Genomic DNA, 26880 nt, shown 5'->3' on the forward strand with positions numbered 1-26880 from the left:
TTCCTATAGTGTCTCTCAGAGAGCAAAGGACTTCATTTTACTAAAGTCTAACTTCTTGGCTCGTTCTCTCCTGGAGTGTGTCTAGGAAGTCACTGCCCTACCCAGGGCCACCTATATTCTTTTCTCCTCTGTTACCTTCCATAACTTTTGTAGTTTTGTGTTTTACCTTTAAGAATGTGGTCTATTTTGCTTTCAATTCAGAGTTGTCAGGTCTGTGTCTAGTTTCTTTTCTTTTTTTTGCATGTGGAGGTCCTGTTGCTACATTTGTTTAAAGTCTGTCTTTCCTCTGTGGCATTGCTGCTGCTCCCTTGTCAAAGGCCAGCTGGCTGCACCTGGGCTCTCGGTTCTGCTCCGTTGCTCTGTTTGTCTGTTCTCTTACCAGGACCAGTCTTGATCACTGTAGCTTTATGGTAAGTGTTAGGAGTTGGGTCCTCACCTTTGTTTTCCCTTCAGTTTTATGTTGTATTCTGGGTCATTTGCCTCTCCATATAACTCTCAGAATCAGTTTGATATGCATAATCAAACTGTAGGAATTTTGATTAGGATTGCATTGACCGTATAAAACAAGATGGGAGGAATGGACATCCAACAATACTGAGTCTTCCTATCCCTCTCCATTTATTTTGTTCTTTCATTTTTTTCCATCAGACTTACGTAGTTTTCCTCATATAGATCTGGTGTGTACTTTGTTACATGTATACCTATGTGTTACATTTCTTTTTATTGCTAATATAAATGATAATGTTTTTTAACTTCAATTTTTAAAATGGACAGGCTAAGTGTGTGGCTAAGTATATAGCATGTGGGAGGTCCTGGGTTCAGCCCCCTAGTACCACAATAAATAAATAAGTGCATAGATAAATAAAAGAAAAAGAAAAACAAGGTTGAACAAATCACACCACTGTGTCAGCGCTTGCACAAGAACAACAACTGAGGCACAGTGGTGCTGGCTGAGGGATGGACAGGCTAGAGATCAGAGTCCAGAACAACTGGCAACCATAAGCAAAAAACTTAAACCTTGATTCAAACCTCACACCTTACACAATTAACTCAAAAGATATCACAAAAATGAAAACCATAAAATATCTAGATGGAAACAGAAAAGAATCTTTGTGACTTGGCATTTGGCAAAGAGTTCTTAGATATTACAGCAAAAGCATAATCCATGAAATAATCCAAACAAGAAATGTTGATAAATTTGACTTCATCAAATTAAAAAAAAAAAAAGTGTCAAGAGAAGAAAAGACAAGTTAAAGATGGGGAGAAAATACAAGTCACCTACCCAGACTAGGACAGGTTCCAGAATATGCAAAACTCTCTTAAAAATCAGCAGTAAGAAAACAAACAACTCAGTATAAAAGTGGGAGAGGCTTGAACAGCTGCTGCACCAAATATGATGTACGTGTTACAAACAAATGCACCAAAAGGTGCACAGCATCGTCAGCCCTGAGGCAAGCAGACTCAACTGCAACGCTACAGCACCTCCTACCTACAAATGGCTGAGAACAAAGCCATCATGGAGCACACATGGAGTCAGGTGGGGCGGAAGGAGCTGGGCCCTCAGACCTCACAGTTATGGATGCAAGGTGGTGCAGCCACTCCAGAAAGCCAGTCTTCCCCAGTGACATGGCCCACTCCCAGGTATCTGCTCCAGAGAAACAGGCACTTATGTCCACATAAAACTGCACAGAAATGTTCATGGCCATTCTACTCTTAGACATCAAAAACTGACATGCAAACACTTCTCACCAGGCGAACTGGTAAACAAACTGGTGTCGCCCATCCAATATTATCCAGTACTACAAAAGGGCAAACACTGATGCACTCAACAACTAGGATGGATCTCAAGGGCATTAAGCCGAGAAAGGAATCCAATCACAAAGGGATATGTACATAGGTTCTATTTATTTGGCATTCTTGAAAAGAGGACTAAAATTCTGGGAGTTGGTGGTGGCCAGGGTGCTAGGGTGTAAAGACAGCAGGTTCTCAGTGAGGAGTTCCCTGGGATGGCAAAGCCATTCCACACTTTGATTACAGGGCAGGTTACATGAATCTCATGTGTTCAAACTTCAAAGAAAAAAGGTTAACAAAAGCTTTTTAACTTAATAAGAAAATTAACATATATTCCCAATTAAACTTTTTCATAAGCTGTAACAGGAGGAAATTCTCAACTTGATAAATGGTATTTACTGAAAACCTACGACTTGAGTCATACTAAAACAAGACACTACAAATACTCCCATTAATGCCAGGAAAGTGCAGGCTGGCTTGGTATCACTGCTAACTGGAACAAGGGGTAAATGCTGGAGGAGAGCTGCAGTGATAGCCCTTGTGGAAATCCAACAAAACCCTTGTCAAGTCCATCACAAAACCAGTGGACATCTCCACCTACAACACACAAGTCCCTGATGGAAACACACCGAGTTCAGACAGGAAGTACTGAGAACTGGGTGAAGAAAACATGTAACGCTTCCAGAAGATACCAAAAGAGCATGAATAAACAAGCTGCCATCTGTGGGGGAGGCTTTTGAAGGCATTAGTGACTCACATGGTGAACTGCAAATCCACTGCAATCCAAACTGAAATTCATGGACTCCGGTATGTGATTGTGTGAGCTGCTTCCAGACTGATCAAGCAAGGAAGAAAAGCCAGCATCAAAGACAAGGAAGGAAGGAAGGGAGGGAGGAAGGGAGGGAGGGATGGGAGAGGAAGGGAGGGAAGAGAGAGGGCAGAAGGAAAGGAATGATGAAGGGAGATTTCTGTATTAAGCAAAAAAATCTTCTGGGTCCATCCTTTCCCATCAGTGTGACAAACACTGAGAATCAACTCTCAAGGAGGAAAGGTTTCTTTTGACTTACAGTTTTGGAGGTTTCAGTGCATGGTTGGTTGGCCATGCTGCTTTTAGGACTGTTATGAGTATAGCTAGAGAAAGCAAAGAGAGAGGAAGAGGCTGGGCTCCCACAATCCCATTTGAAGGCACTCCCGCTAATGACCTAAACACCTCTGATCAGACCCTACTTCTTAAAGGCTCCACCACTTCCCGATAGCACCCCTTGGGACCAAGCCTTTAACATAATGGTCTCTGGGGGACATATAAGATCAAGACTATAGCACCACTGATTCTGACTCCTTACTGAGGTCCCCCACCTAAGCAGTCTGGATGTGGACAACACACTAAGTATAATTAAGATAATTGGAATCCTCACAAGCACCAACTCAGGACAGTCAGGAGAGTTCTGTAGCTAGAGAGGTGGTGCTAGGGACCAGTACATCCCCAACATGTTGACCACCAGTCCTGAAGGTAAAGGATGCACTGGGTCCCACCAACCACCACATCCAGTGACCTCAAGACCTGGACCTCTACATCCTGTGACACTGACTTGGACCTCTGCCTCATGACCCCACTGACCTGGACCTCCACCTCCAGTGACCTTACTGACTAGGTCCTTTACCTCCTGTAACCCCACTGACCCAGACCTCCACCTCCAATGACCCCACCGACCTAGACCTCCACGTCCTAAAGAAAAAGAGCCAAAAGTCAGACCCAGACTTCATCTCTGGGATTAGTAGATCTGTGGATTAGTAGGCATCATGGGGCCTCTGGATAGAAATGCCTACCAATGCCAGTCTCCACCATACCAACGTCTGTTTCCCTTCCACCATCTGCTGTATACTAGAGGATATACTTGGTCTTCCCAAGGCCACACCTGAGTCTGTGATAACAGGGGCTATGTGGTGCTTGCACACAGAATGGCTCTGTAGAAACAGCACCATCTGCCAGGGTGCAGCGTCCAGGGGCCCCAGCCTCACAGAAGCAGGCTACCAAGCTCTGTCTGCTGCAGAAGGAGCAGCTGTGGCAGGCAGGGACATAGCGCCTGCTGAGTGAACTCACAAACTTGTCACTTCTTCCTGGGGGACAGACACTGAAGTCCTGGTCTTGGGTAAAGGTGGAAGCTCAGACCCCTGGTATGCACTGACCTCATGGGACATGGGGGCCTTCTGCCAACATGGAAGGCCTGTGAACATCCTGACCCTAAGGACGCGAGTCTGCCACTCGCTGTGTTTTCTCCAGCACTTGTCAGTGCTGGGCTCTGGTGGAGTCATGATCAATACCTCTGTAAGACGAGTAAATGACTTGCTAAAAGTAAAAGCCAACTTTTAAGTCAGTTTCTTTAGAACAACCTTATTTTTCAAGCTTACTGATTTTAAGGCCATGAGAATATAATTTTGGTCACTGTCTTCTTCCCCTCCAACTCTAGTTTCCTCAGGTTTTCATGTAACTTTTAAAAACTGAAGTCTGGCCAGTGCTTTTTCCCTGTTTTGGGCGAACTGTTCAACACATTTCCAGTCAGCTCACCGACGGGAAGCAGCAGGCTCCCTTCCAGAAGCTTCACTGACTTCCTCTCTGGAAGTAGAGAAGCAACACACACTTCAGAGTTTCTGCCAAACTCTGTACCCAATGCTGGGCCAATTTAAATGAAGTTTTGTACCCACGCAACATTTTACAAATGTTTCATGGAACAAAGGAGGCAGTAAACCTGGGAGGGGAACATGTGCACATGTGGGATTATGGCATGTGTATGCATGTGGTGAGAGTGTGCTCCTGAAGGAAGGTGAGGTCTACCTTAGTGCCAGCACCTGTTACACTTGCAGGGATCCTTGTTATGAGGTGGGGGGTGAGGGGAAGGCTGGACCCCCTGCAGACACCGGACTCCACAATACTTGTAGTACCTTATACAACGTAGTGTAGTTTAGGGAACAGTGACAAGAAAAAGTCTACTTTCACTTCAAAAAACTTCTGAATATTCTCATTCCATGACTGGTTGAGTCTATGTGTGCAGAGTACAAGAGTACAGACAGCTGGCTGTATTCTATAACAGATCGTCTGTCTTGCGCTCTTACATTTATTCTATGTAATAAATATCCAGCCCAGGAGATTTTAGTCAAGTTTTCCTTCTGCTTTTATTACAAGCATATAATATTAGTTGGCAAAACACTGAATACAAGCTTCACTATCATAAAATCAAAACATTAAGCAATAATCCAAAAAAGATTTTAGACAAAAACTAGCCACTGATGGTACAAAAATTACACACCAACACAAGCATAAAAAATGTAAACTTTCAAATTAAACAGTAAAAAACCTGTATCTGCACCATCATTTCCATGTGTGACAGCTTTCCGGTTTGCCGCACCCCAGGGCTCAGGGTGGGGCTGCTGTCTTGAACCTGACACTACTTTTACTTGGGAAAAACATGTCCAGTACCCAGTTGAGAGCAGGAACAGATGCTTATGCTAGCGCTTCACACACATACCTCAGGGACACCCTTCAGTCCACTTCAAAAAGCGCTCGTGGATGGGTGTGAATCACACCCCCAGCAGGGACACCGGGCAAGGCAGCTCAGCCCCTCAGTGTGTTCCCTATGGGAGCCGCACTGGTCTTGCCTGGCAGGACAGTGACATGTGTGCAGCTTGTGGTACACTTCAAGTGCTGGTTTTCTAATCTACGCATCACAGCCTGTTCATGTGTGTGCTTCAGTATCAAGGTGAAGTACATTTGTTTTCATATAAGGTCATGTGATGTGATGGGGCTTAAATGATTTCCTGAGGAAACAGAAATTATTTTTGTATGTGTGATTTAGCAATCTGCACAGAATTTATTTTTAATGTTTTGAAAGCACATTCAATACCCACATACAATGTAGCAATCAGCTGTGTGTTCCTAGAACATTCTATCCAAGGACACATTCCAGAGCACTGTGAAATGCCATCCTGTGTGCCCTCAGAAATGAAAAACTCCAGGACTTTGGTGCCAAGGCAGGCCTCAGAGCCAGCTGTGAAGAGCAGCACTGACAGGTCTGTGGGGTTGAGAACGTGATCCCAACCGCTGGGGTGGCTGAACTGCAAGTACAAAGGCTCCAGGGCACCAGGACCTGGGGGGGCCTCTATGGCTGTGAGCCTGGCATGGTGACAGTCTCATCACTTCCTGCCCAGCTGCTGGTTTCTGAATATTGCTAGCAGGTATTCCCCACATGGACACACAGTCCCCACAACGGCATTCTTACAATAATAAAGACGAAGAAGGAAAACCAAACAGCCGAATGTACGCATTTTGAAATTCCACCTACAGTCCCTTTCAGTTTGGCAGAATCGATGCTAGATCACAATTTAAACACATCTAATAAATGCATGTTGGAACCTATTGCACAAAAACATAGAAATGCTCTTCATCCCTATAAAAAAACATATGAACTGAAGGCTATGCAAAGTAAAAGAAGCTTGCAAAACATCTCACAATTTCATCTTATATGCCTGTAAATAAAGCTGGACCACGGAAACCAAACAATTGGATGGGAAAATATGATAGAAGGCTTAAAATAGAATAAATAATTTTATAAAGTTTTCTTTTTTTAACCCCCCAAATCTTAAATTCAATATTATATATTCTATCTGAGTATTCTATTTTTGTGAAAATGGTGTCTGGAGAGACCTGGTGCTGGGAGGCTGGTCCCGCTGCTGCCGACCATTGCAGAAGGTCGCCTGACAGCACCCAGTTTCCCGCACGGCAGCTGTGAAAACGACTTCGCAGAAGCTCAGCCTGCTGGGACTTTCAACAGGACCAATTGCTAACAATCCTGGTGATCGTGCTGGAAAACAAAATTCAGCCTTTGATGTCATTTGGAGCTTGACAGGGGTGAAACGAGGTGGCCGGAAGCTTCCATTTGATGCAGGTTAACTCTGTATGTGTCTGAGCGAGGTAAGGCTACAGGTCAGACCTAAGGGCAGAGCGCACCGGGAGACGCCTGCAATGCAGACTGGTGTGCGATGGAGCCTAGAAAAATAGGACTTTTGCTGCTGAGGTTTCTCAGGTTAACGTGGTGACAGAAGCAGGGCTGTGGGGCGGCGCCCGGCCGGACGTTGTGCCAACAGTGACGTCTGCCTCGCTGTACACTTCTATCTATCAACTTAGCACCATAGCAAAGTCAAGTGATTCCAAAGGTAGCTACAAAGTTACAAATGTATGTCATGAGATTATACAGCGATACTAAGTTTGATCTGAACTGTGAATTAGCTTTATTTGAATTTGGAGGCTCCTAACTGTTTAATCTTTCTTTAGCTTCACCACACAGGAAAACACCTAAATCCTAATGTTACATACACTTCAGCTGCACTGTGAGAAAGAACATGGTCATGCAGGATGCTTCTGTAGTGTGTGCTGAGGTAGACAGGTAATATTTACTCATAAACCCTTGAACAGGAACTCCAGAAACAATCTGGATGAACAGTGTCCTCAGGAAACTGAGTCATCCAAATAGTCCTGGACTTAAATAAAGAGGTGAATTTTGACCAATTCCTAACAAAGAGCTTGTTTTTTGTGTTTTAAAAAAGGCCTCACATTGAAGATTGCTTGGATGAGTTAATTTGGCTGTTTCCTCATCACTAACATTAGGTCTCAGTTGCTGCTTGACATTTTGTGTATGTGAAAAGTAAGCAGAAGAAAACAAAACTGGTTGTCACCGAGCCCAGCCACAGCTGTCAAAGCAAATTCAAGAAGAAATTCCAGTTGCTAAGGTGAAGACTCATGGACACACTGAGAGCCTCATCTACCCAGCAAGAGCTGGTAGGCAGTGGCTTAGAAGGACCCACTGGGGTAACCATTGGGCTCATCCCACAGGGCCTGAGAAAGGAAGGAGGGAGGGGCCCAAAGTTCAGCAAGAAGTAGCAGACACCCAGCACAGGTTCCCAGGGGACCCAGGACAGCACTTCAACCACCTTGGAAACGGCCCATTCCCCTCACTCCTGCCTTACAAAACTCCATCTCTGCCTTAAGGTAACAAGTGTTTATGTGCTGGCAAAGAGTTTATTCTCTAATTCAATAAAAAAAAAAAAATTACATTTGGGAGGAGAGAAGAGTTAACAAAGAGCATCCTGCTTGTGACCAAAAAAAGCAACTTCTGCTGGGCGGAGCAGTTTCCTGAGCAGTTCGGCCTGCCTGGCCCAGTCCCACAAAGTGTGACTCCAAGGCCACCTTTTGTGGACAAGGGCCACAAAGCACATGCACCATCCCCACCAGCAGGAGGGCGAGCCTGGAAACACCTGCCATGGGAACATGGAGCCGTCTCTGTCTTGCAAAAGGCACCCTTCCTGCAGGCAAACATACCTGCAGCCTTCATCAGGCCTCCCTGCAGGCCGGGTGCTTTCTGACAAGCACCCAACAGCCATCACCACAGCTCACGCAGAACGAAAACAAAGGAAAGCCAGGAACACAAGTGATGGCACCCAGGAATTTGTGCCCCTTTTCAATAAAAGCAACTTCTAAAACAAGAACTTTTCTGCAAGCTAGCGCTATGCTGGCCAAACCAGCTCTGGTCTACCCTGCTGAGTGTGCTGGAATCGCAGTGTGAAGTCTAGGGTAATTAAGGAACCCTGTCTTGCCTGGCCTGGGCCGGCCAGCCCAGGACACACAGCACAGGCCATGAGCTTGGGAGTGGGCCTCTGCTGTGCTCTACAAGATGGAAAAACAAACACCGTGGTTAAATCATAGCATTACTGCAAGCCTCTTTGGGTATGCTTTTAAATTAAATTTTTATATATCTTCTAAAGTCTTCAGGAAGGTAAAGGCAACATAAATATCATTTACCATGAAAAGACTTTTTCAATAACTTAGGAAGGACTCAATAAAAGTACAAGTATTTTTGAGGCTTAGCATGAAACCCAACCCATGAACTAAACTGAAATGAACTCAGATTCTCAAGGCAGGAAAGCAAGCAAAGGTGCTCTGTGTCAGAGGTGACTTGGAAGCGTTGCCACACTACACTTAATTCTCTGGCCCATGGATCTGAAGCAGAGAGGAGCACGTCTGGCCACACGGAACTGCAAAGTGTTTCCATCCTCTGTAAACGCGTGCTGGTAGTGTCTTGTTGGGCGTGGATTCTCTCGTACAAAAGTTATAAATATCCTCTATTCAGAAATCTGGTCCACATGGCACCCAGAGGTGACATTCCACGGCAGGGTTGCCGCGTGGAGCCCGGAGCGCAGCCAAGTCTGGCCGGGTCACAGCAAGTCCATCTTGGGTCTGTAGTGCAGCAGGAGGGGTGCCTTCTGCAAGACAGAGATGGCTGCTCAGAGGGAAGAAGGGGGAGGTGAGGGGACCAGATGGCTGTCTCCTCAGAAGGCTGAGGCCCACACTGTGGGCAGACAGACAAGGGCACAACTGCACCTGCAGTACCACATCTGAACCTTCCAGTCCTAGATGATGTGGAGGTGTACAGCAGCAGATGGAGGAATGAGCCCCACTTCCTTGGTGCCCTGTGCAGTGTTTGGGAACCCTGCCAGGGCCCTCACGACTTCACTTTCTCCTCCTGCCCATCAACTGGCTCTGGTCCTTCCTATTCTGTCTTTCACACTCTCTAGGCCTGGTACTGCTCAGCCCTCATGTTGATGAGCCCCTGCCCTTGGTCAACCCCAGTCCCTAGTCATTCTGCCCTCCCACCACCCCACAATCACTGTGGCCTTTGATTAGCCCTGTAACTGATCAGTGGCTCAACTGGAGGGGGAGGACCTGCTCCCCAGCCCTAGGTCAGGGATTCACCACCAGTTTCCTGCCTCAGTAAGGTACTAAAACTTGGGTGTTCACTCTGACTATAGCAGTTGCTGCCCCCTGTGACCTCTGATGTCTGGTCCCTTGGACTGGAGCAGGGAGTGAAGACCCTGGCTGGGGTAGATGATTCCAGAAAGAAAACTGCTTCACAGCAATCCCTGGGATAGGAAGGAACCATCACGTTCAAGCCAGCTATGGCAAGCAAGGACCAGCCTGCAAAGTCCAATGACCAGGAAACAAGCACATATGGTCTTACCTTGAATCTCCACCTGGTGACAACCACGAACTTGAGGGTGTGATCCTTGCCCAGGATCTCCTCATTGCATAAAATGTCCAGCTGGGGGGAGAAGAGGCTTCAGTTAGGGACACATGACACACACCAAAGCGGATGACAATGGTCACAGTGTAAACTGTGCTGCCATAGGCCTGAAGCTCCTGTTCTGTGGGAACGGCACTCGTGGGAACCTTTACTTGGCTCATCAAACAGAAGCCTGATACAACACAAGCTACCACATTCCAGGAACAGTTATGAGCACCAGACCTTCCTCAAGGGTACAGACACAGGTGGTTCCATGAAGCTCAGCCTGGGTGCTCAGTGTGCCAGTGATGCCCGGTGACCAGGCCCAGCGCCTCTGCTCCCTGAAGCTGCACATGGCTTGTGCATATCCAGCTCACTGCTTCTTTACCTGGAAGCCTCCCAAGTTCCCTCACTGTACCTCAGGTCTCATTATCCTAGGCCTGAGGCTGTGTGAAGGCTATTACTACTCCATGCACTGGCCCTTTGGGCCTTAAAGTCCTCTAAAGTCACCAGCATTCAGTCAATCACAGGGACGGTACCAGGTACCTGGTAGTACAGGTGCAAGGGAACAAAAGAGAGGTCACTGGATCATTTCTGTCCTCACAGAGCACACGGATGCCTTATGCACAAGAGTACATAAGGACCTCGTCCACAGAGCACGCAGAGCACATGGGGCCTTGTGCATATCCCCTCACAAACAGGTTGCATCAACAGGCTGTTTTCACCAAGACTGCCCTGCCCTTTCTTCCTGGTCATCCTGTCTTCTCACTTCGATAGAATAAGGAAATTGGCTTCCATTTTCCTATTATATACTTTATATCTTAGAGTAGTTTTAGGTTTCATCAAACTGATCAGCAGCACACAGTTCCCACTGCCATGACCCCACAAAGGCTCATCTGGTACACGGACTAACACAAACTGTGGTACCTTCAGCCTTGTGTGAAGCCACCTGGGTATCAGTCAGAGTACTGTGCTGTTCTCATCCCTGCCAGGGGTATGTACTGCTGTAGCTGCTTACCTGTCCAGCACTGGGGCCTGGTGCTCTGGGCTCATCTATCTGGCAGTGGCCACCCAGGACCCAGAGCCACTTGAGGATATGTGTGTTGCTGCTTCACAATTGTTTCTATCTGCATTTCCCTGAGTGCACAGGATAATGACGCAGTCTGGTTTTTTGAGCTTCTCCTTCAGGCACAGGACAAAGCTTGCCCTAACTGTGAGTTAATGGTGAGTGGGTGACTGGCTTCTGGGTCCATGGCAGCTTAGCTGTTTACAACCATTTCTATTAAGTGCTGCTCTGTTTCTTCATACACAGGCTTCACACCTGTGTGGTACCCAGTAAGGCGTGGTGTTCTCACCCTGTGACAGGTCCTATGCTGTGGACCTCAGAGGAAATCCTCTGTCTTGCCCAATATCTGTGAAGGTGGTGCTCACCTTTCCTGCATGGCCTCAGGGACCCTGGAGCTGAGAGCAGAGAGACCTACCTAGAATGCCAAGTTGACCTTGGTCAGAGCCCCCAAGAAGGAAATGTCCCTGTACCTGGAAGCTGACCTCCCCCATGTGTGCAGATGCCCCTTGCAGACAAGTTTGTCACCTCCACCTGCATACACCCAAAGCTCCTCTGCCCCATCTACTTCCTCCTCTCCTCTAGTCCCACCACACTGGACTCAGTTTTTTCATGCACCATTGGTGGCTGGTTCTCAAGGCATGCCCTTACTCTGACTGCTATCCCCTCCCCAGTCTTAGTAGAGCAACTCAGGGTTAGGACTGGGCCCCCTGATGGCCTCTCCAAGACCCTGGCTCCTACCCTATAAGCACCATTCTGGAGCCCAGTGTTCTGAAACTGGGCTGTGGCCAGGCTGTTGGGTGTGTCTGTGCAGCTGTAACAGAACAGTACAGACCAGGTAACTGGTAAAAAAAACATATTATTGGTCACAGTACTGGAGGCTAGAGTCAGGTCATGGGGCCAGCATCTTGGGAGGCCTTGCCTGTGTCCTTGCAGACCAGACGAGCAGAAGAGAAGCCACTCCGAAGCTGGAGTCCTTGTGACCAAAATGCCTCCTCAAAGGGCTAGGCTCTTCACACCCCCACCTCCAGCACTGCACAATGGGATTGAGTTTCCAGCATGTGGATTTGGGAGACACACTCAGATCACAGAGAAAATCCTCCTGCCTGAGTTCCTGGGCTTGTGGCCATCATTCCAGTTTCTGCCTGCCATTTCCTGGCCTCCTTTACCTGTGTCTCAAATCTTCCTCCACCTCATGTTTATGAAGGACTCTCATCACTAGATTTAGATCCAGCAGATAACCAGGGATCACTTCATGTCAACATCTTTAACATGATCACATTTGTGAAGCACCTCTTCCTATGGGTGAGCCCACAGGTTCTGATGGGGACATGGGTTCTCAGTGGACTGCGCTCCAAACCAGTCTCTCAAGCCACATGCTGGCCCTTCTCTCTTGCAAGGCTGACGGTACATTTTCAACATTGTCTGAGGGGTCTTTCAAAACTGTGCCTCACATCATGGACTGATCAGAGCCAGCTTCTGCTTAGTAGTCTGCACCTTCACGTAAGTGCCACTGCTAGGGGTGGTTCACTCAAGCTCAAGTGCTCAAAGTTCTCCCTGACAGCCTCTCTCCATGGTGGGCCTTCAGGTTTGCTTTATTCTCAGTTATTGGTCACAACCTTAGAGTATCACATCCATGCACCATTCATTCATCTACACACATACTCATTCATGAAATGAAAGAACAGAATTTCTCCTTATTACAAAAACCTCTAACCTACTCAAAAATAATCTATTCCCTGGGCTTTTCACAGCTCTTACTGCTGTTTCCTATCGTACTTACTGGCAGAGTAGGAAAGACAAATTATGAATTCTTTTTTCTCATTAAAATCTTCAAAGCTGTTGCTACCTCATTAAAGGAGGAGAGGTTGAGCTTCTTGGCGATGAACTTCTTCAGGTGCAGAACTGTTGCCTGGGCTGAACATCGAATCCATTTCCGCTTCAGGCCCCGGAGTTTACTGCTGTTGCATTCCAGACAGATGCTCACCTGGAGAGGGAAGGTGGGACGGTCAGGAGGGATCTACTGTCTATTCTTTGGAGTGCTGGCCTTTTGGAAATTGGAAGTCTGCTTTGCCTCAGTGTGGCAGAAGGGATTTCGTACCAGTCATTCTCTTAAAACATGCTTAGTGCCTAATGAGAAACACGCTCTGACCTATCAGCTGCCTCCCTGACCTACAGTAGCTTAGAACACTGAGTTCCTGGTGTTCTGCTCAAGGGCATTGAGCAGGGTGTGTGACGGAAGCAGACCCAGTGTGGCCTAGGCAGAGGAAAAGCCATGAGCACAACACTGGTCTGGCATCACATAGTGTACCTCCAATTAGTCACAATTCAGTGGAGTGAGCACAGACAGGGGGCCAGGATGGCAACAGGAAGTTAGCTAAAAGTTGCTGTAGGGTCCTAACAGCCACAGTTGCCCAGCAATGCAAAGGGGAACCTGCTTCTAAGGGTCAAGGCCCCATTCCAAGATACAGAGAGCCCCACTTCCATACACACAAGAGCCAACAGACAGCCTCTGGGAGCAGACACCATAAATGGCACACTCAGGCTCCCCAAAATTGATAAAAGAATTAACAAGGGAATGAATTGAAATACATATGTCTAAGATTACAAGAAATACAAAGGAGGAATTAAAAATGCAAGACTGGGTAAAACAGGCACAATAGATAATCAAACATGACATCTAAAAACAGTAAAGTAAACTCACTGGCTGAAGCTAAAAAGATGACACTCAAATGTCTGAACCACAGATCAGTCTCAGCTCAAGACAGCAACTTTTTGCAACATCACGTGAGGAACTTATCCATAAGCAGCACAGATATAGAGATACCAATTAAAGTGGAAAAGGAAGCTGACAAGGCACACAGACCTGCCCCAGGGGCTCAGAGAGAAGGGACAGAAGACGAGGGGCAGAATTCAGGAAATGGACGAAGGAGTCACCCAAACCCTCAGACTCAGGAAGCAAGAGAATCAAATGAACAAAAGTAAGCTCGCCCTCCAACTCAAAGGCTCCAGGAGCAATGGGAAGTGGCAGCAGACTCCATCAGGGAGGCAGCAGGGGAGAGTAGAGGGCTCTGCCCACAGGAACAGAAAATAGACCATCACTAAACCACACTCCAGAGTGACAATGGACCAAAGCCACTTGCAAGCACCCATGGAAAGACAGAGTCCCTGACGGAGGGAGAAGTGAGTACAGGAAGGACAGTGGAGCTGGACAGGACCAGGTGCAGACTTCTACTAACTCTGGGCTTTAGAATAGCAGACATAGAACTTATAACTTACAAACAAGTAGAAACAAAGGAGTGGTTAAAGAAAACTTCTCTGCCACCAACCCAACCTCATGCTAGAAAGCAAGGGAAACAGAAAAAAGGCACATGGGCCGTGTGAAGCAGAAGTCAGCTCAGCCTGAGCCAGGGCAGCTCACCATGAAGTGTCTGCCTGCCCAGCAAGCTGAGGCCCTGGTTTAACCCAGTACTGCAAACAACAACAACAAAAACCAGTTCATGAAAAGTGTGAATGACTTAACCAGTTAAAGAAAACTTCTAATTTGATTCTTTTAAGAGTCTAGCAGACACTATGAAAAGTGTCACAGTTAAGATATTAACAAGTTGAAACACCAGCCTTAGATTAATATGAGATAAGGCAGACCTTAATGAAATTCCCTAAGGATGGAAGTGTCTCTAAATGTGCATGTGCCTAGTGACATACTCACATCCCCACTTCTCTCAACCACTTAAGTCACCTCCCCAGGTGCATACAACATGGATGCAGGTGCCACAAGGCCACAGTTTGGTCTAGTCTGTGAGGTGTATTGGGCCACACTCAGCACTAGCTAGAGGAAGGGGCTGATCAAGGTCAGCCCAGACACCCAGGGGTGGGGAGGCCCGAGGGCACCTATGTGCACAGTACTGTCCTGTGTGTGTAGCAGGGACAGCATGACGCACTTATTCCACAGGTCCCAGGGTCTAAGCCATCAGTGAAACATGACTGGGTGGCTGTGGAACTTCCCAAGGATGGAGCTGGATGCACACTCTTACTGGAGCGTGGGACACCGCAGTGGCTGCCTGCAGCAGTTAGAGCTCTGGTGAGAGCAGCCCACCAGGCCAGAGCCTGGCCTGTCTCATTTGCCCCCAGAGAAGGACAGAGAATGGAGCCCAAGCCCATCACGATGGCTACGTAAGAGGTCACTGATACAGTCCTTTCCCCATCTAGGTGCTGCCACCCAAATTCCAAAGTGCATGTGGGAGTCTAAAACCATAGAGTCAGTGAGCTGGTTACAGGCAGGCGGCCCACAGAGAATCCTATCAGCAGTCAGGACTGTTCAAGGAACTCGGCAGCTGGTTCATACCAGGACCCCAAGGTCACCAGCAGTTTACTCAGGCCTCCTGCTCTCCCTGGCTCTGAGACCTTGGGAGGCCTACTCCATGCTCCCTGACATCTTCCTGCCAAGCAGCACCAGCAAGGTCATCAGAGGGAGAATGTCTCCTCAGAGGCCAGTGTAGCAGACAGCATCCAGCTACCGACATGCTGCCAGTGCTGGCCTGGAAAGTGGAGGTGGGTGAACAGCACAAGGTGGGTGCTTTGGAAAGGCCTGTTTGGGTAGAGAATGAGAGTAACTCAAATTTTCAAATCCAGGAACAAAGGCAGCCAGGCAAGGCTCTGAGCTAGATAAGCTTGAGAAAAAGGGAAGCTATAAAGGAATGGGAACTATCAGGGACTAGAATTCTGAGCACTCTGAAAAGGCAGATGGGATTAACAGAAAGGCTGACCAGGAGGCAAAGGCACTCCCATCTGTACCCGACTTCAGTTTAGTGGAAATGACTGTAAGAGCCATGGAGAGGGGTGGGCCTGGGGGGCTGGGGCAGAGCAGAGAGGTAGCACCAGGGTCAAAGTCAGCTAGAATGCTCTGAGGCCGCACACTGGCTGTCTGAAACATTAATACCCCATACCCTAAGACATTGAGGCACTAGCACAGGGCCTTTGTGGCAGAAGACCCACCCCCAACAATGCTGGTAGCCATGCCCGTTGGTACTGGCCAGGCTCCTGGGGCCCTGTCCAAAGCCTCTCTCCTGAGGAAGCAGTTCAGAAGAGAGAACCATGACAGGAGCCACCTGCCTGCCACCCACACCATTCTGAAAGAAGTCAGGCTCTGAAAAGAGACCTCAGGTTAAACACACACAGCTTATGTGCTAGAGAATGAAACAGCTGTGATGCAAAGTATATCTGAAGGTTTAGCCCAGACATACTTGACTGTGAGCAAGGGCAAAAGAGGAGGATGAAGCTGAGTGGAGCAGAACTGCAGAGCAGAAGGAAGGCGTTCTCAAGCAACAGTGAGGGAAAACAACCCAGGGGGATTCCCAGGTATCTGTGACCAAGGGAGTGTGATGCAGCTCCAGTTCTGGAGTGGGAGATGCAGGTACCTGGAGAGGACAAGTAGAGGATTTCCACAGAAACAGCAGCATAATCACCTTGTTCCAGAAAGTGGAGGAAAAAAGCCCTTGTCAATACTTTTTAGAGGATGTTATTCTGAGTTAATAAGTTTGGTCTACTTTTGTGCTGCTAAGCAATCCATTAAACTTGGCTCCCCAGTGAGACCATGTGGCTGACCCGCTGGCTAAGCCTGTTCAGAAAGATGGGAAGAGGGCAGAGGGGTGAGCACAACCTGAGGGTCCAGAGGCCACTCTCAGGGGGACCCTTTCCAACACCCTGATGGACAAAATACCAAAGCCCAGCATGGCTCCAGAGTGGTCAGGACCTTCCTCCATCATGTGCCAGTAGATGCCCCCTCATTCCAACAGAGTCCAGATGAGGTGCAAGCTGGGAACACACACACAGACTGCTGGCTTGTCCTTCTTTCATTGGTTTTCATTTTCTGATTCTAACACTGAGTGTTAAAATGACATAATCCAGCCAATTTATCTGTGTGATTTAGGACTGTTTATCTTAAAAGTTACAAGGAAATATTATTCTACATCTATGCAAATTATCCAAATGAAGGGACAGTAACAACTATATTGACTACCTATGTACCTGCTCTGAAATGATGGAAGAACACAAAACAGAACCCACAAAAGAGGAAGGCAAAGGACAACTCCAACAATGGGTTAAAAAAAAAAAAAAAAAAAAAACCAAAAGCCCAGAAAAACTGTAAAATTTTTTGATAAATCTACACAATTACTAGTATTATGTCAAAACATTTATAAGTGACAATTCCTAGAATAACAGTGACAGGAAGTAAAATCAAAATTATAACAGTCTGGAACAAAAGCTTAGATGAATTAAGATGTAAATTTAAACATACTTGAAAATTTAAGACCAGCTACTATGTGAATAAAAAGATGTAAAATTTCCAAACTACTGAAGGAGAAAGAAGAGATCAAAGCCTGACAGAAGGCTCATAGGGAAAGGGAAAAAATGCAAGCAAGAATAAAACAGCAGTTACCTCAATAAAGACAAGTGTGCTGAACCACATTTAAAACAGGACACAAAAACTAGCACCACATACCCAAACACAGGACACAGAAAGGTCCAAACAGAAGCTGAGGGCAGCAGCAACTCCAGAGCCAGATGAACCAGGACTAAGAGTCCAGGAAAAGCAAAGACCTCACACTGGGAAAGGCACAGCTCAGCAAAACTGCAGAACAACCACGAGCCTGCACAGCCCACAGCAAGCAGACAGGAAACAATGAGGGATCATAGAAGGAGATGGATGGCACTTCACCAGAGAAGACAGGTGCAAACCCCTGCACCAACACCTCCCTGGCCTGCCTGCATGCCTCCCTGTCCATCCAACCAGCCTAACACTGCCATGCGCTTCAACTGTACAGGATTTGACCCTCTCAGACATCACCACCCCCCATGTCGCAGGTGGGTAAACTGAAGCTCAGAGTCACAGCTTGCAAAGGTCACATGCTGGCTATTGGCAGAGTCAGGAAGTAAGCCGATGGGCCTGAAGGGCCCATGTGCTTAACCATCTCACGAACAGCCAATGTCAGGAAGAACAGGTTTGACCCATAGACCCAGGTATGTGTGAGGACATAGGTAGGAAGACTGTGGCCTGAGGCCAGTCCCAGAAAAAAATGCAAGACTACCTGAAAAATAAAGTAAAAAAGGGCTGGGGATGTGGCTCAAGTGGTAGAGTGCCTGTCTAGCAAGTACAAGGTTGTGAATTCAAAACCTAGTACCACCAAAAAATAAACAAACGAACCAAAAAGGCTGGGAGCACAGCTCAAGTGGTAAAGCATTTGTCAGGCATGCATGAGGCCCTAGATTCAATCCCTTAGTACTGCCAGGAAAAAAAAAAAAGGAAGTTCTGTAGGCAGAGGCAGGGAATTTTATCAAATCCTCTACAGTGCCTCTGTGATAGTCTAGTTTACTTTTTCACCTGGTAACATGGTGAATGAAAAAGGGGCAGTCCTTAACACTGCATGCTTACTTTCCTTCACTGTGCTGCTGAGTCCCTCTCACATTGTGTTTGCACATGCACAGAAAAGCATCCAGCAGAGAAGGCACCGAACTATGAATGATGAAAACCTGTATGTGTGGGGGGCGGGGGGGCAGAGGAGTGGCTGAAAAGACCAAGACCTGAGGTGGCCTGTAGTTTTTTGTTTGAAATGCTTTATAGTCAGCACATTTTGTTTTGGTAATTTAAAAGAAGAAAGAAAAATAAAGTGAGTTCAGAGAAAACCCAGGGGTGTTTGACTTTTAGGGTTTCATGAGGTACTGCAGTATGGCAGCACCCAAGCCCACCAACATTGGCCCAGAAAACTCACAGAGGAGGCATCCCCACCTGCTCGTCGCTTCTGTGATAATCGTTGTCCTCTTCCTGCTTCTCTTCTGCTGTCTCTTTGTTTGAACTGTCATCTGCTTTGGTTTCACCTTTTAGCACAAACAGAAAATATCGTACAGATTGAGAGTCCCTAATCCAAAATGTTCTAAAACACACAACTTCATGAGCTAAAGGTGGAAACTTCCACAACTGACCCCATGTGACAGGCTGCAGTAAAGGGCAGGCAATCTAAGAATGCTGCATAAACTTACCTTTGGGGCCATGTATACAAGGGCTTGTGGAACGTAAGAGACTTTATGTTTAGACTGAAATTCCACAAGTATCTCACTGCGTATGTGCAAATGTTCCATAAATTGGAAATGCTTCTGGACCTCCATTTTGGATGACAGATACTTAATCCCTATTATGAAATCCCATTACACTGTTTTAAAAACTCCACAGTATACTCAAAATGATGCTGACTTTCACTCTAGATCTTAGTGGGAGAAAAACCATTCTCCAAGGTCTGCTGAATACCACCCTCCTCTGTGGGGTCTCCCTACAACCTCAGTGGCAAAGTGAGTTTTGGGCATGTGTCTAGGGGGCTTGGAAAATGAAGAGTAAATGAAACCTGCAGGAGGGGTAGAGGCAGCTCCCAGGGCCACTAAGCACTCACTGCAACAGCATTCTGAACACCTGGCTTTCAGAACCTGATCACTCTCTTAAACATGCAGCCATGACTGGATCCAGATTGCCAGACATTCCTCCCAGCCTCCCTCTACCCCAACCCTGCAGCCTGTCCTGTCTTCCCTGCCGCCCTGAGTGCTGGTTCTTCTCAGGTTGTTAGGAGTATGCAGGATGGTCTGGAGGATTCTTAGGAATGTGTATGGTCCACCACAAAAAAGCAGGCCTCAAAGATTGGTATAATTTGTGAAACTTACAATGTTAAAAGCACTATTAACTTTATGCTCAAACCAAATTGTGATTTTTGCCACTTTATCATAAAGCAAGCCAAGTTAAAAATCTCATCTTAGGAAATCCAACTGTCAGTACTTCTTTCTAGGCCCTCTGCCCCCTGACTCCTGCCTTCCACCCTCCCCCACCCAACCTGCAGGCACTTTGTGGCAGCTTCTGCTCTCCACCCTGCAGTGTACCAGGAGTGATGGCGAGCGTTCCCAGCACCCACCAGGGCCTCGTCACTTACGGCGAACCACTAAGCAGGGCTCAAGACACATGGCTGTGAGTGACAGCTCGATATGTGAGCTTCTGAACTCCACAGCTACTCACCATTTCGGGGATCTAAATGTTGTTTCGTGGAGCATGCCTCCCCCTTGATGTCACCCGGCACCTCCATGCCCAGCTTGTGATAGAATTCCCTCTGCTTCCTCATTTCCGCTATTGAAAATTAATAGATAGTCTTTAATCTCAGTAGGCAAGGAATTACAGTAAAACTTCATAAACACCACATTAGGAAGTTGCACCTGTGGGCTGTGAAGTTTAAAGACTGCGACTGGTAAGAAAGTAATAGTTGTAAATGCGGCATGTGAGTCTAACTCGGTATCTGAGACCCACGCTGTAGGCCTGTGGGAACAGTGGAGCAAGATAGTGTGTGAAGACTTGGTGCAGCCAGACAGGCTCTGGAGCCCCCAGGACGCCGCACCATGACTGTGACCCCAACCTCCTCAGCTGCCTTTGAAGTCCTGCAGCTAACTGTCACCTGCAGTGAGACCGACGCTAAGGGAGGCAGCTCCAGTGACCCCTCAGATATCACCACTGACAGTATGGCTGCCACTGGACTCTTGTCTTGCACACCATTTGGGTATGGGTGGCTTAGTGACCCAAATGTGCTCTCTGGTGCTGCCACTGTCCCTGGGGCCATGGCCTCCACCAAGGAGTGCAGAAGAGTTCTCACCAGGCTGAGTTTGGGGAGGTGTCAGGACAAGGACAGTCCCAGGGAAATATTCTGGAAGCTCATGCCTCTGTGCTGAGGTTACTTGGTCCTCACAGTCTGAGGGCTAGATGCCCTCTGCTGGGCACTGGATGAAGCCTGCCCCCTGGTGTCTGTGGCCAGCAGCCCTGGAGGAAGTTTCTTCCCAAAGACAGGCAACCAGTCAAGAAGCTGCCCCCGTCCCCTGGTTACCATGCCTTTTCTGGATCAATGGCCAACAAGGCAGTTTCATCTTTCCTCATGTGGTCAGCACAAGGTCCCTGCCAGCTGGATTAGAGGGACCCTCTAAGCAAGCCATCAACCTGACCCCTCTGGGTTAGGCAGAAGGACCAGGCCGAAACCTTACACAGTGCAGGTCCCCAGTGTACACCAGCTTCTTGTCAGACTCTCCTACAGAGGTCAAGGTTGCCATGAATACTTGCAGCTCTGCACAAAAGGTGCCTACTGCCACTACCACCAATGGAGCTGACAGGCAAGGCAAATCCAACTCTGGGACCAGAGTAGGGGTCATTCACCCCACAGAATCCTACGCAGACACTGAAAACTGTGGCGCAGGCATATTTATTGCCAAGGAGCAGCAGTCACGCTGCATAGTCACAGAAAAGTCAGACTAAGTAAAACAAAACTGGCTCAGGGCCCACCAATGTAACACCATCTAAGAAACCACAGGACCATCTGGAGACATTGATGCAGAAAAGCATCTATCCGAGACCCCACAGCTGCTCCCATGAAACGCTTGGCCATCTGAGTCAGCCTGATGAGGTGTCCACTGGAGCCCATGTGGATGCACACAAAGAGCAAGCCAGGCTCTGCTCATTCCAGTCCACTCAGCACCATGCTGGGTCCCAGCCAGCTGCAGGTTCTCCTTATGAAGAAGCAAAGTGAACATTACAGGCTCTGTGACACAAGGGTGCAAATGAGTTCTGATGGGAGCTTGGTAACAGGAGAAAAGCAAATTTCCACAGCTTTTTAATTGATGGAATTCAAAATACAGTAGGTTTTTTTTTTTGTAATAAAGGTCTACTGATAAGGAAAACGAATCCTTTTGGGGGATATCACTGGTTCAATTGGAGTTATAAGTTAGTGTTCCTTATTGTCAAAACTGGTTGAACATGGTCACCCGCTGACCTTCATCTGTCATGAGATTTTATGTACTTCATCTTTGAAAATGTCTTTTCACACACAAATGCCAACATCAGTCTCAAGCTTAACTAGGGGAGTAGTTACATAGTTGCAGCCATGGACTCTGAAATTTTCCTGGAGGTATTTGCCTCTTGACACTCAGCTGCGTACCCATCAATCACTTCCAAATGCAGGTCAGGTGGGGTTCCTCAGCTGCACATTTCAACAGATTCTAAAATACGGAATTTCCTTCGCACTTCTGTATCCAAAAACACCATAGGATCAGTAGTTATAGCCTGGAAAACACATCTTCACAAATCTGTGGAGGAATGCAGACCTTGCCTCTCTGACTTCTGACAGCACTGGATATCAGCAGTGTTTGCCCAAGGCCCATGGGTTAAAGGCTTGGTCCCCAGGATGGTACTGCTAGGAGCCAGCAGAACCTTTAAGAGATGGGGCCCAACAGGAAATCTTCAGGCCACCAGAGGTGTGTTCTCCAAGGGGTCTGTAGGACTCCAGGCCCTTCCCTTTTCTCTTTTGCTTCCTGATATCAGGCAAGCAGCTTTGCTTCAGTACACATTCCTGCCACGATGTGCTTCCTCACATGGTCCACAGCCATGGGGCCAAAAGACAATGGACTGAAATCTCCAAAACTGTGAGCCCAAATAAGCCTTTCCTCTCTATAAGTTGATTATCTCAGGTATGTTGTTATAGTAGTGGAAAGCTAACACAAGCAGCTTGACATTGTTTGTGATCTGAGCAACATTAATTGTCTAAATGATTTTCCTGCAATGTAAGTTTTTCATGTAAGTATTGTTTTGCCTTAAAATACTAGGTTGAAGTTGGGCACCAATGGCTTATACCTGTAATCCTAGCTACTCAGGAGGATTGAGGTTCGAAGTGACCCCTGGACAAACAGTTCACAAGATCTTATCTTGAAAAAAACCTATCTCACACACACACACACACACACACACACACACACACACACAGGGCTGACAGAGTGGCTCAAGTGGTAAGAGTAAGCAGTCTAGCAAGCATGAGGCCCTGAGTTCAAACCCCAGTACTGCCAAATATATATATTTAAATTCACTTAGAAATACTACCGTATCTTTAGTGAAAGTTAATCTGCAAAGCCATTCAGGGTCTGGCAACAGTGGTTAAAGGTGCTGCTTCATTCAGAAAATGCTTTCATTGAGAAAAATGCCCATCTCTGTCCTTAGCTCAAAGAAACATGCATCCACTTCACCTTGCCAAGTCATGGAATGCATGTGGTGGAGAAGCCAGGATGTTCAGCTTCTAACTGTCAGAAATTCAGAGAGCTGTGTTATGGCCAGGGAGTCTACCAAAGACAGCAGTGATTTCATTCCATTCAACTATTTTCTGCAAAGTACCTGCTGGTGAATAACATAATAAGCTTCAAAACCTTACACTTCTGCCAGCTTTGCTATCTGTCCAGCCAAATCTTTTGTTTGGTACTTGTGCTTGCTAGGCAGGTGCTCTACCACTTGAGCCACAACCCTAGCCCTTTTTGTATTTGTTATTTTTGGGATAGAGTTTTGTATTTATGCCCGGGCCTGCCTGGACCACACTCCTCCTATTTACACTTCCCACCTAGCTGAGATGACAGGCACACCCAGCTATTGGTTGAGATGGGGGTCTCACTAACTTTCTGCATGGGCTACTCTCAAACCATGATTTTCCTGATCTCTTCCCTCCAAATAGCTGGAATTACAGGTATGAGCCACCATATGCCTAGCAACCCAGCCAGGTTTTTCTCTCTAGCATACATTTTTGACTCCACTGGCTATGACATGTCCTAGCAGGTGCCACACCAGGCTCCAGGAGAGCCCCTCCCAGAGGCCATTCTCCAGCACTTCGGTTCGGCACTGACAGCACCCACAGTGAACTCAGTCATCACCTTGCTGCTGACTGCTAGGCTGCTTCCATCGTCCTTGGTCTCTCAGCCATTCTAACCCAGAGGCTAAGAGGCTGAAGCAAGTAGATGTTCTCTAGATGTACGATTTCAGTTGCTTTAGCTGATTCACATTAGTGTTTGCTGACACATGAGCTGGTCAGAAGCTTACTTTCTAGCCTTGTTCTGTTTTTCACTTTTTTCTAGATACTGCCTTCCTATGGGCTGGGAACACTGGTGTGTTTGTGTCTGCACTGTCCACAGCATCACTGCAAGATGAGCACAGTGCTTTGCCAACTAGTGGTGACAGCTAACAGCAAGACAGCCCAGCACCTGAGCTCCACTCTTCTCCCCTCCTTGTTTTGGCATGGAGTCTTCACAGAGTAAGGCTGCAGGCACTCAGAAGCTGCCAGATTATACAAGGGCTGAGGCAAATACCTTGGAGGGTGAAGAAATAAGACGACCACTAATGAGCATGGCTGTGTTTCAACGAAACTTTTTATTGGAGGGCGGGAAGCATTTGAGACAGGGTCTCTTTATGTAGCCTGGATTAGCCTTGAACTTGTGATCCTCCAGCCTCAGCCTCCCAAGTGCTGCAATTATAGGTATGTGCCACCATGCTTGGCTTCCAATAAGACTGTTTATGTACTGTGAAATTTCAGTTCATATAATTTTCATTTCACAAAATATTATTTCAATTTTATTTATGTAACTATATAGCACATAGTTTGAGTTCATCTGCTATATGGAGACAGGGGAAAGGTCAGCTAGAGCCTATGGGATATGGTGAGCTAACTCCTATTCCAGTCAGCACAAGGAGAAATAAAGGAGATAAAAATGTAGATACCTTTTGGCCTAGCAATTCTACTTCCACAACAAAGCCAACAGATACTTTAACTCATACTCACACATGCTTTTATTAAAAAGCAATTAAGGGGTTGGAGATTTAGCTCAGTGGAAGAGCGCTTGCCTGGCAAGTGTAAGGCCCTGAGTTCGGTCCCCAGCACCGGAAAAAAAAAAGGAAAAAAAAAAAAAAAAAAGCAATTAAATACCCACCAGAAGAGGGCTAGTAAGTAAACTGCAAGGATTATCTACACCGCCAGTCATGTGCATGGACATGGCAAGCCCCTAGCAGTGTGGGAGAAAATCAGCAAGGTGGTGGTGTGGCATTAAATAGTGGGCACCCTGATAAACTTTGTAGATATGGAAATTACCTCTGGGAAGACAGGTTTTTAAATATTACACATACAAAAAGAAACAACTAAAAATGAACCTCCCACCTCTCATCTACAAGGGAACAGAAGAACCCAGTCAGCAGCCACCACTGGTTCCACAAGCGCAAGACGGAGACTGTAGAGGAAGCCAGTCACCCGGTGGCTGAGTGAAGTCAAAGCCCAGAGGGGCTGAAGCCATGCTGGTTTTCTGCAAGAATTAAACTTGGGACCTCAAGGGTTGATGCTCTGTCTCACCACAGCACCGTTGTGGTTAAAACATGTCCTAGGCTACCTGGAGGCCCAGCAAGAGGACTCTGGCTTGAGAAATGAGGTTTATAAATGTTGCTACAATAAAGAAAGCAAAGAAATCACAGACAGCCACACTGTGGGTCTCAGAGCCAGAATGAACCTTCTAAAGAGCAACAAGTTGCTAAAGCTGGAGTGCTTGAGTGAACACCTGCCTCAATAGGCACAGGCCACTCTGAGAACTCTGCAGGGCATCGCAGCAGGAAAGCAGTGTGTGAGTGTGAGTTTAGAATCCCTGGACTCTTGGCTTCTTCAACCTCCAAGTGGAGTCAACTGCAACCAAGCTGGACAGGAGCCATTGTGATGAGGAAGAGGACAGGAGCTTGGTGTGATGAGGACAAGAACTCAGTGTGGTGAGGACAGGAACTTGGTGTGTTATGGACAGGAGCTCAGTGTGGTGAGGATGAGGATAAGAGCAAACAAGGTAACCAAGCCAGACACTCTTCTATCTGCACTACTTCCTTCACCTATAACAACTCCAGGACAGAGCAACACTGAGCACCCAGCACACAGGCTGTGGTCTCAGGACAGCACTGCCTACCAGGCACTGAGAAGCCCTGTGGAAAGATCTGGTTGGCTCTGAGTTGGGAGCCACAGCCACCCAGGACTACCAGGGGTGTCACAGGGATGCCCACCAATGTGAGATGCCAGATGGCTACAGGACAGAGAAGATTCAAGCTTCAGAAGGCCAACAAAGGCAAGGAACTGAGAGCACAGGACCACAGCGGCTGGTGAGGATAGGAAGCAATCTGATGCCATGAGGTCCTTCCATGTAGCTTGGAATGACAGGCACATCCATCATGCCCAGCTATTGGTTGAGATGGGGTCTTAAAAACTATCTGCAGGGCTGGCCTCAAACCATGATCTTCCTGATTGCAGCCTCCCAAGTACCTAAGATTATAGACTTGAGCCACTGGCAGCTGGCTGGCAAGCATTTTTAAAAGAATCCTTGTTTCTGGGACACGAACTACAGCACCACAGATGAAACACCACAAGGTGTGGGGAGCAGTCGGAATCAACTGCACCTGCCAATGCACACGGGGTTCCTCACTCACTGGCCCTGTATGAGTATAAAACTATCACAAATGTCTCTTAAGGTCTTAGCATTTTATTTTAAGGACTTCTTTGCCCTTTCCCAGGACTAAAACAGTCTACATGTGCTGGAAAGACAATGGTGAACCCAGAGTAAGAGCAGAGATATGTGAGGTGGGGATGTGCAGAGGGAGGGGCTTCAGTTCAGCTTTGGCCCAGGGCTGAGCAGCAGCTGGACTCACCTTCCTGAAGGCCCGGCACCAACTTGTAAACAATGTCCTGCATGGTCCTGTCATGACTGCAGAGAGACAGAACAGGGGGTCAGCTGGGATCTCAGTCCTGAAACGCTCCACATTTTTCTAACTTCTGAATCACTACTTGCAGTTTTGGTGGGATTTTCCTTCTACTTTGCATGAAAAAAAGTTTGTGCTATAAAAAATTATCTATGACTTGAAATGATACATCATTTAGTTTAGGTTCTAGCTGCTTATGAACACTTCAAATAAAGTCTGTCTGGAACCAGGGCCCACAGCCTGCTGGACACAGGGTTAGTTCACAGGACCCCTCTCTCTCAGGACAGTAGTCACCAGGCATGTGGCAACTTACACCTCCCACC

General features: G+C 47.1%; 1 protein-coding gene across 5 annotated transcripts in view; it reads right to left on the reverse strand.

The window, feature by feature from the left end:
* Positions 1-5619: 5619 nt before the first annotated feature.
* The window catches only part of Pcgf3 (polycomb group ring finger 3), a 37577-nt gene continuing 16316 nt past the window's right edge, over positions 5620-26880 (reverse strand). For all 5 annotated transcript variants that reach the window (XM_074042797.1, XM_074042796.1, XM_074042799.1 and 2 more), the window contains 6 exons: positions 26507-26562; positions 20015-20122; positions 18749-18837; positions 12812-12949; positions 9858-9938; positions 5620-9102 (listed from right to left, as the gene is read on the reverse strand). In XM_074042797.1, coding sequence (XP_073898898.1) covers positions 9055-9102; positions 9858-9938; positions 12812-12949; positions 18749-18837; positions 20015-20122; positions 26507-26562 — 520 coding nt within the window. In that variant the 3' untranslated portion in view covers positions 5620-9054. The remainder of the gene's footprint in view (positions 9103-9857; positions 9939-12811; positions 12950-18748; positions 18838-20014; positions 20123-26506; positions 26563-26880) is intronic.

The sequence above is a fragment of the Castor canadensis genome, chromosome 9 (assembly GCF_047511655.1).
Source record: "Castor canadensis chromosome 9, mCasCan1.hap1v2, whole genome shotgun sequence".
NCBI lineage: Eukaryota > Metazoa > Chordata > Mammalia > Rodentia > Castoridae > Castor > Castor canadensis.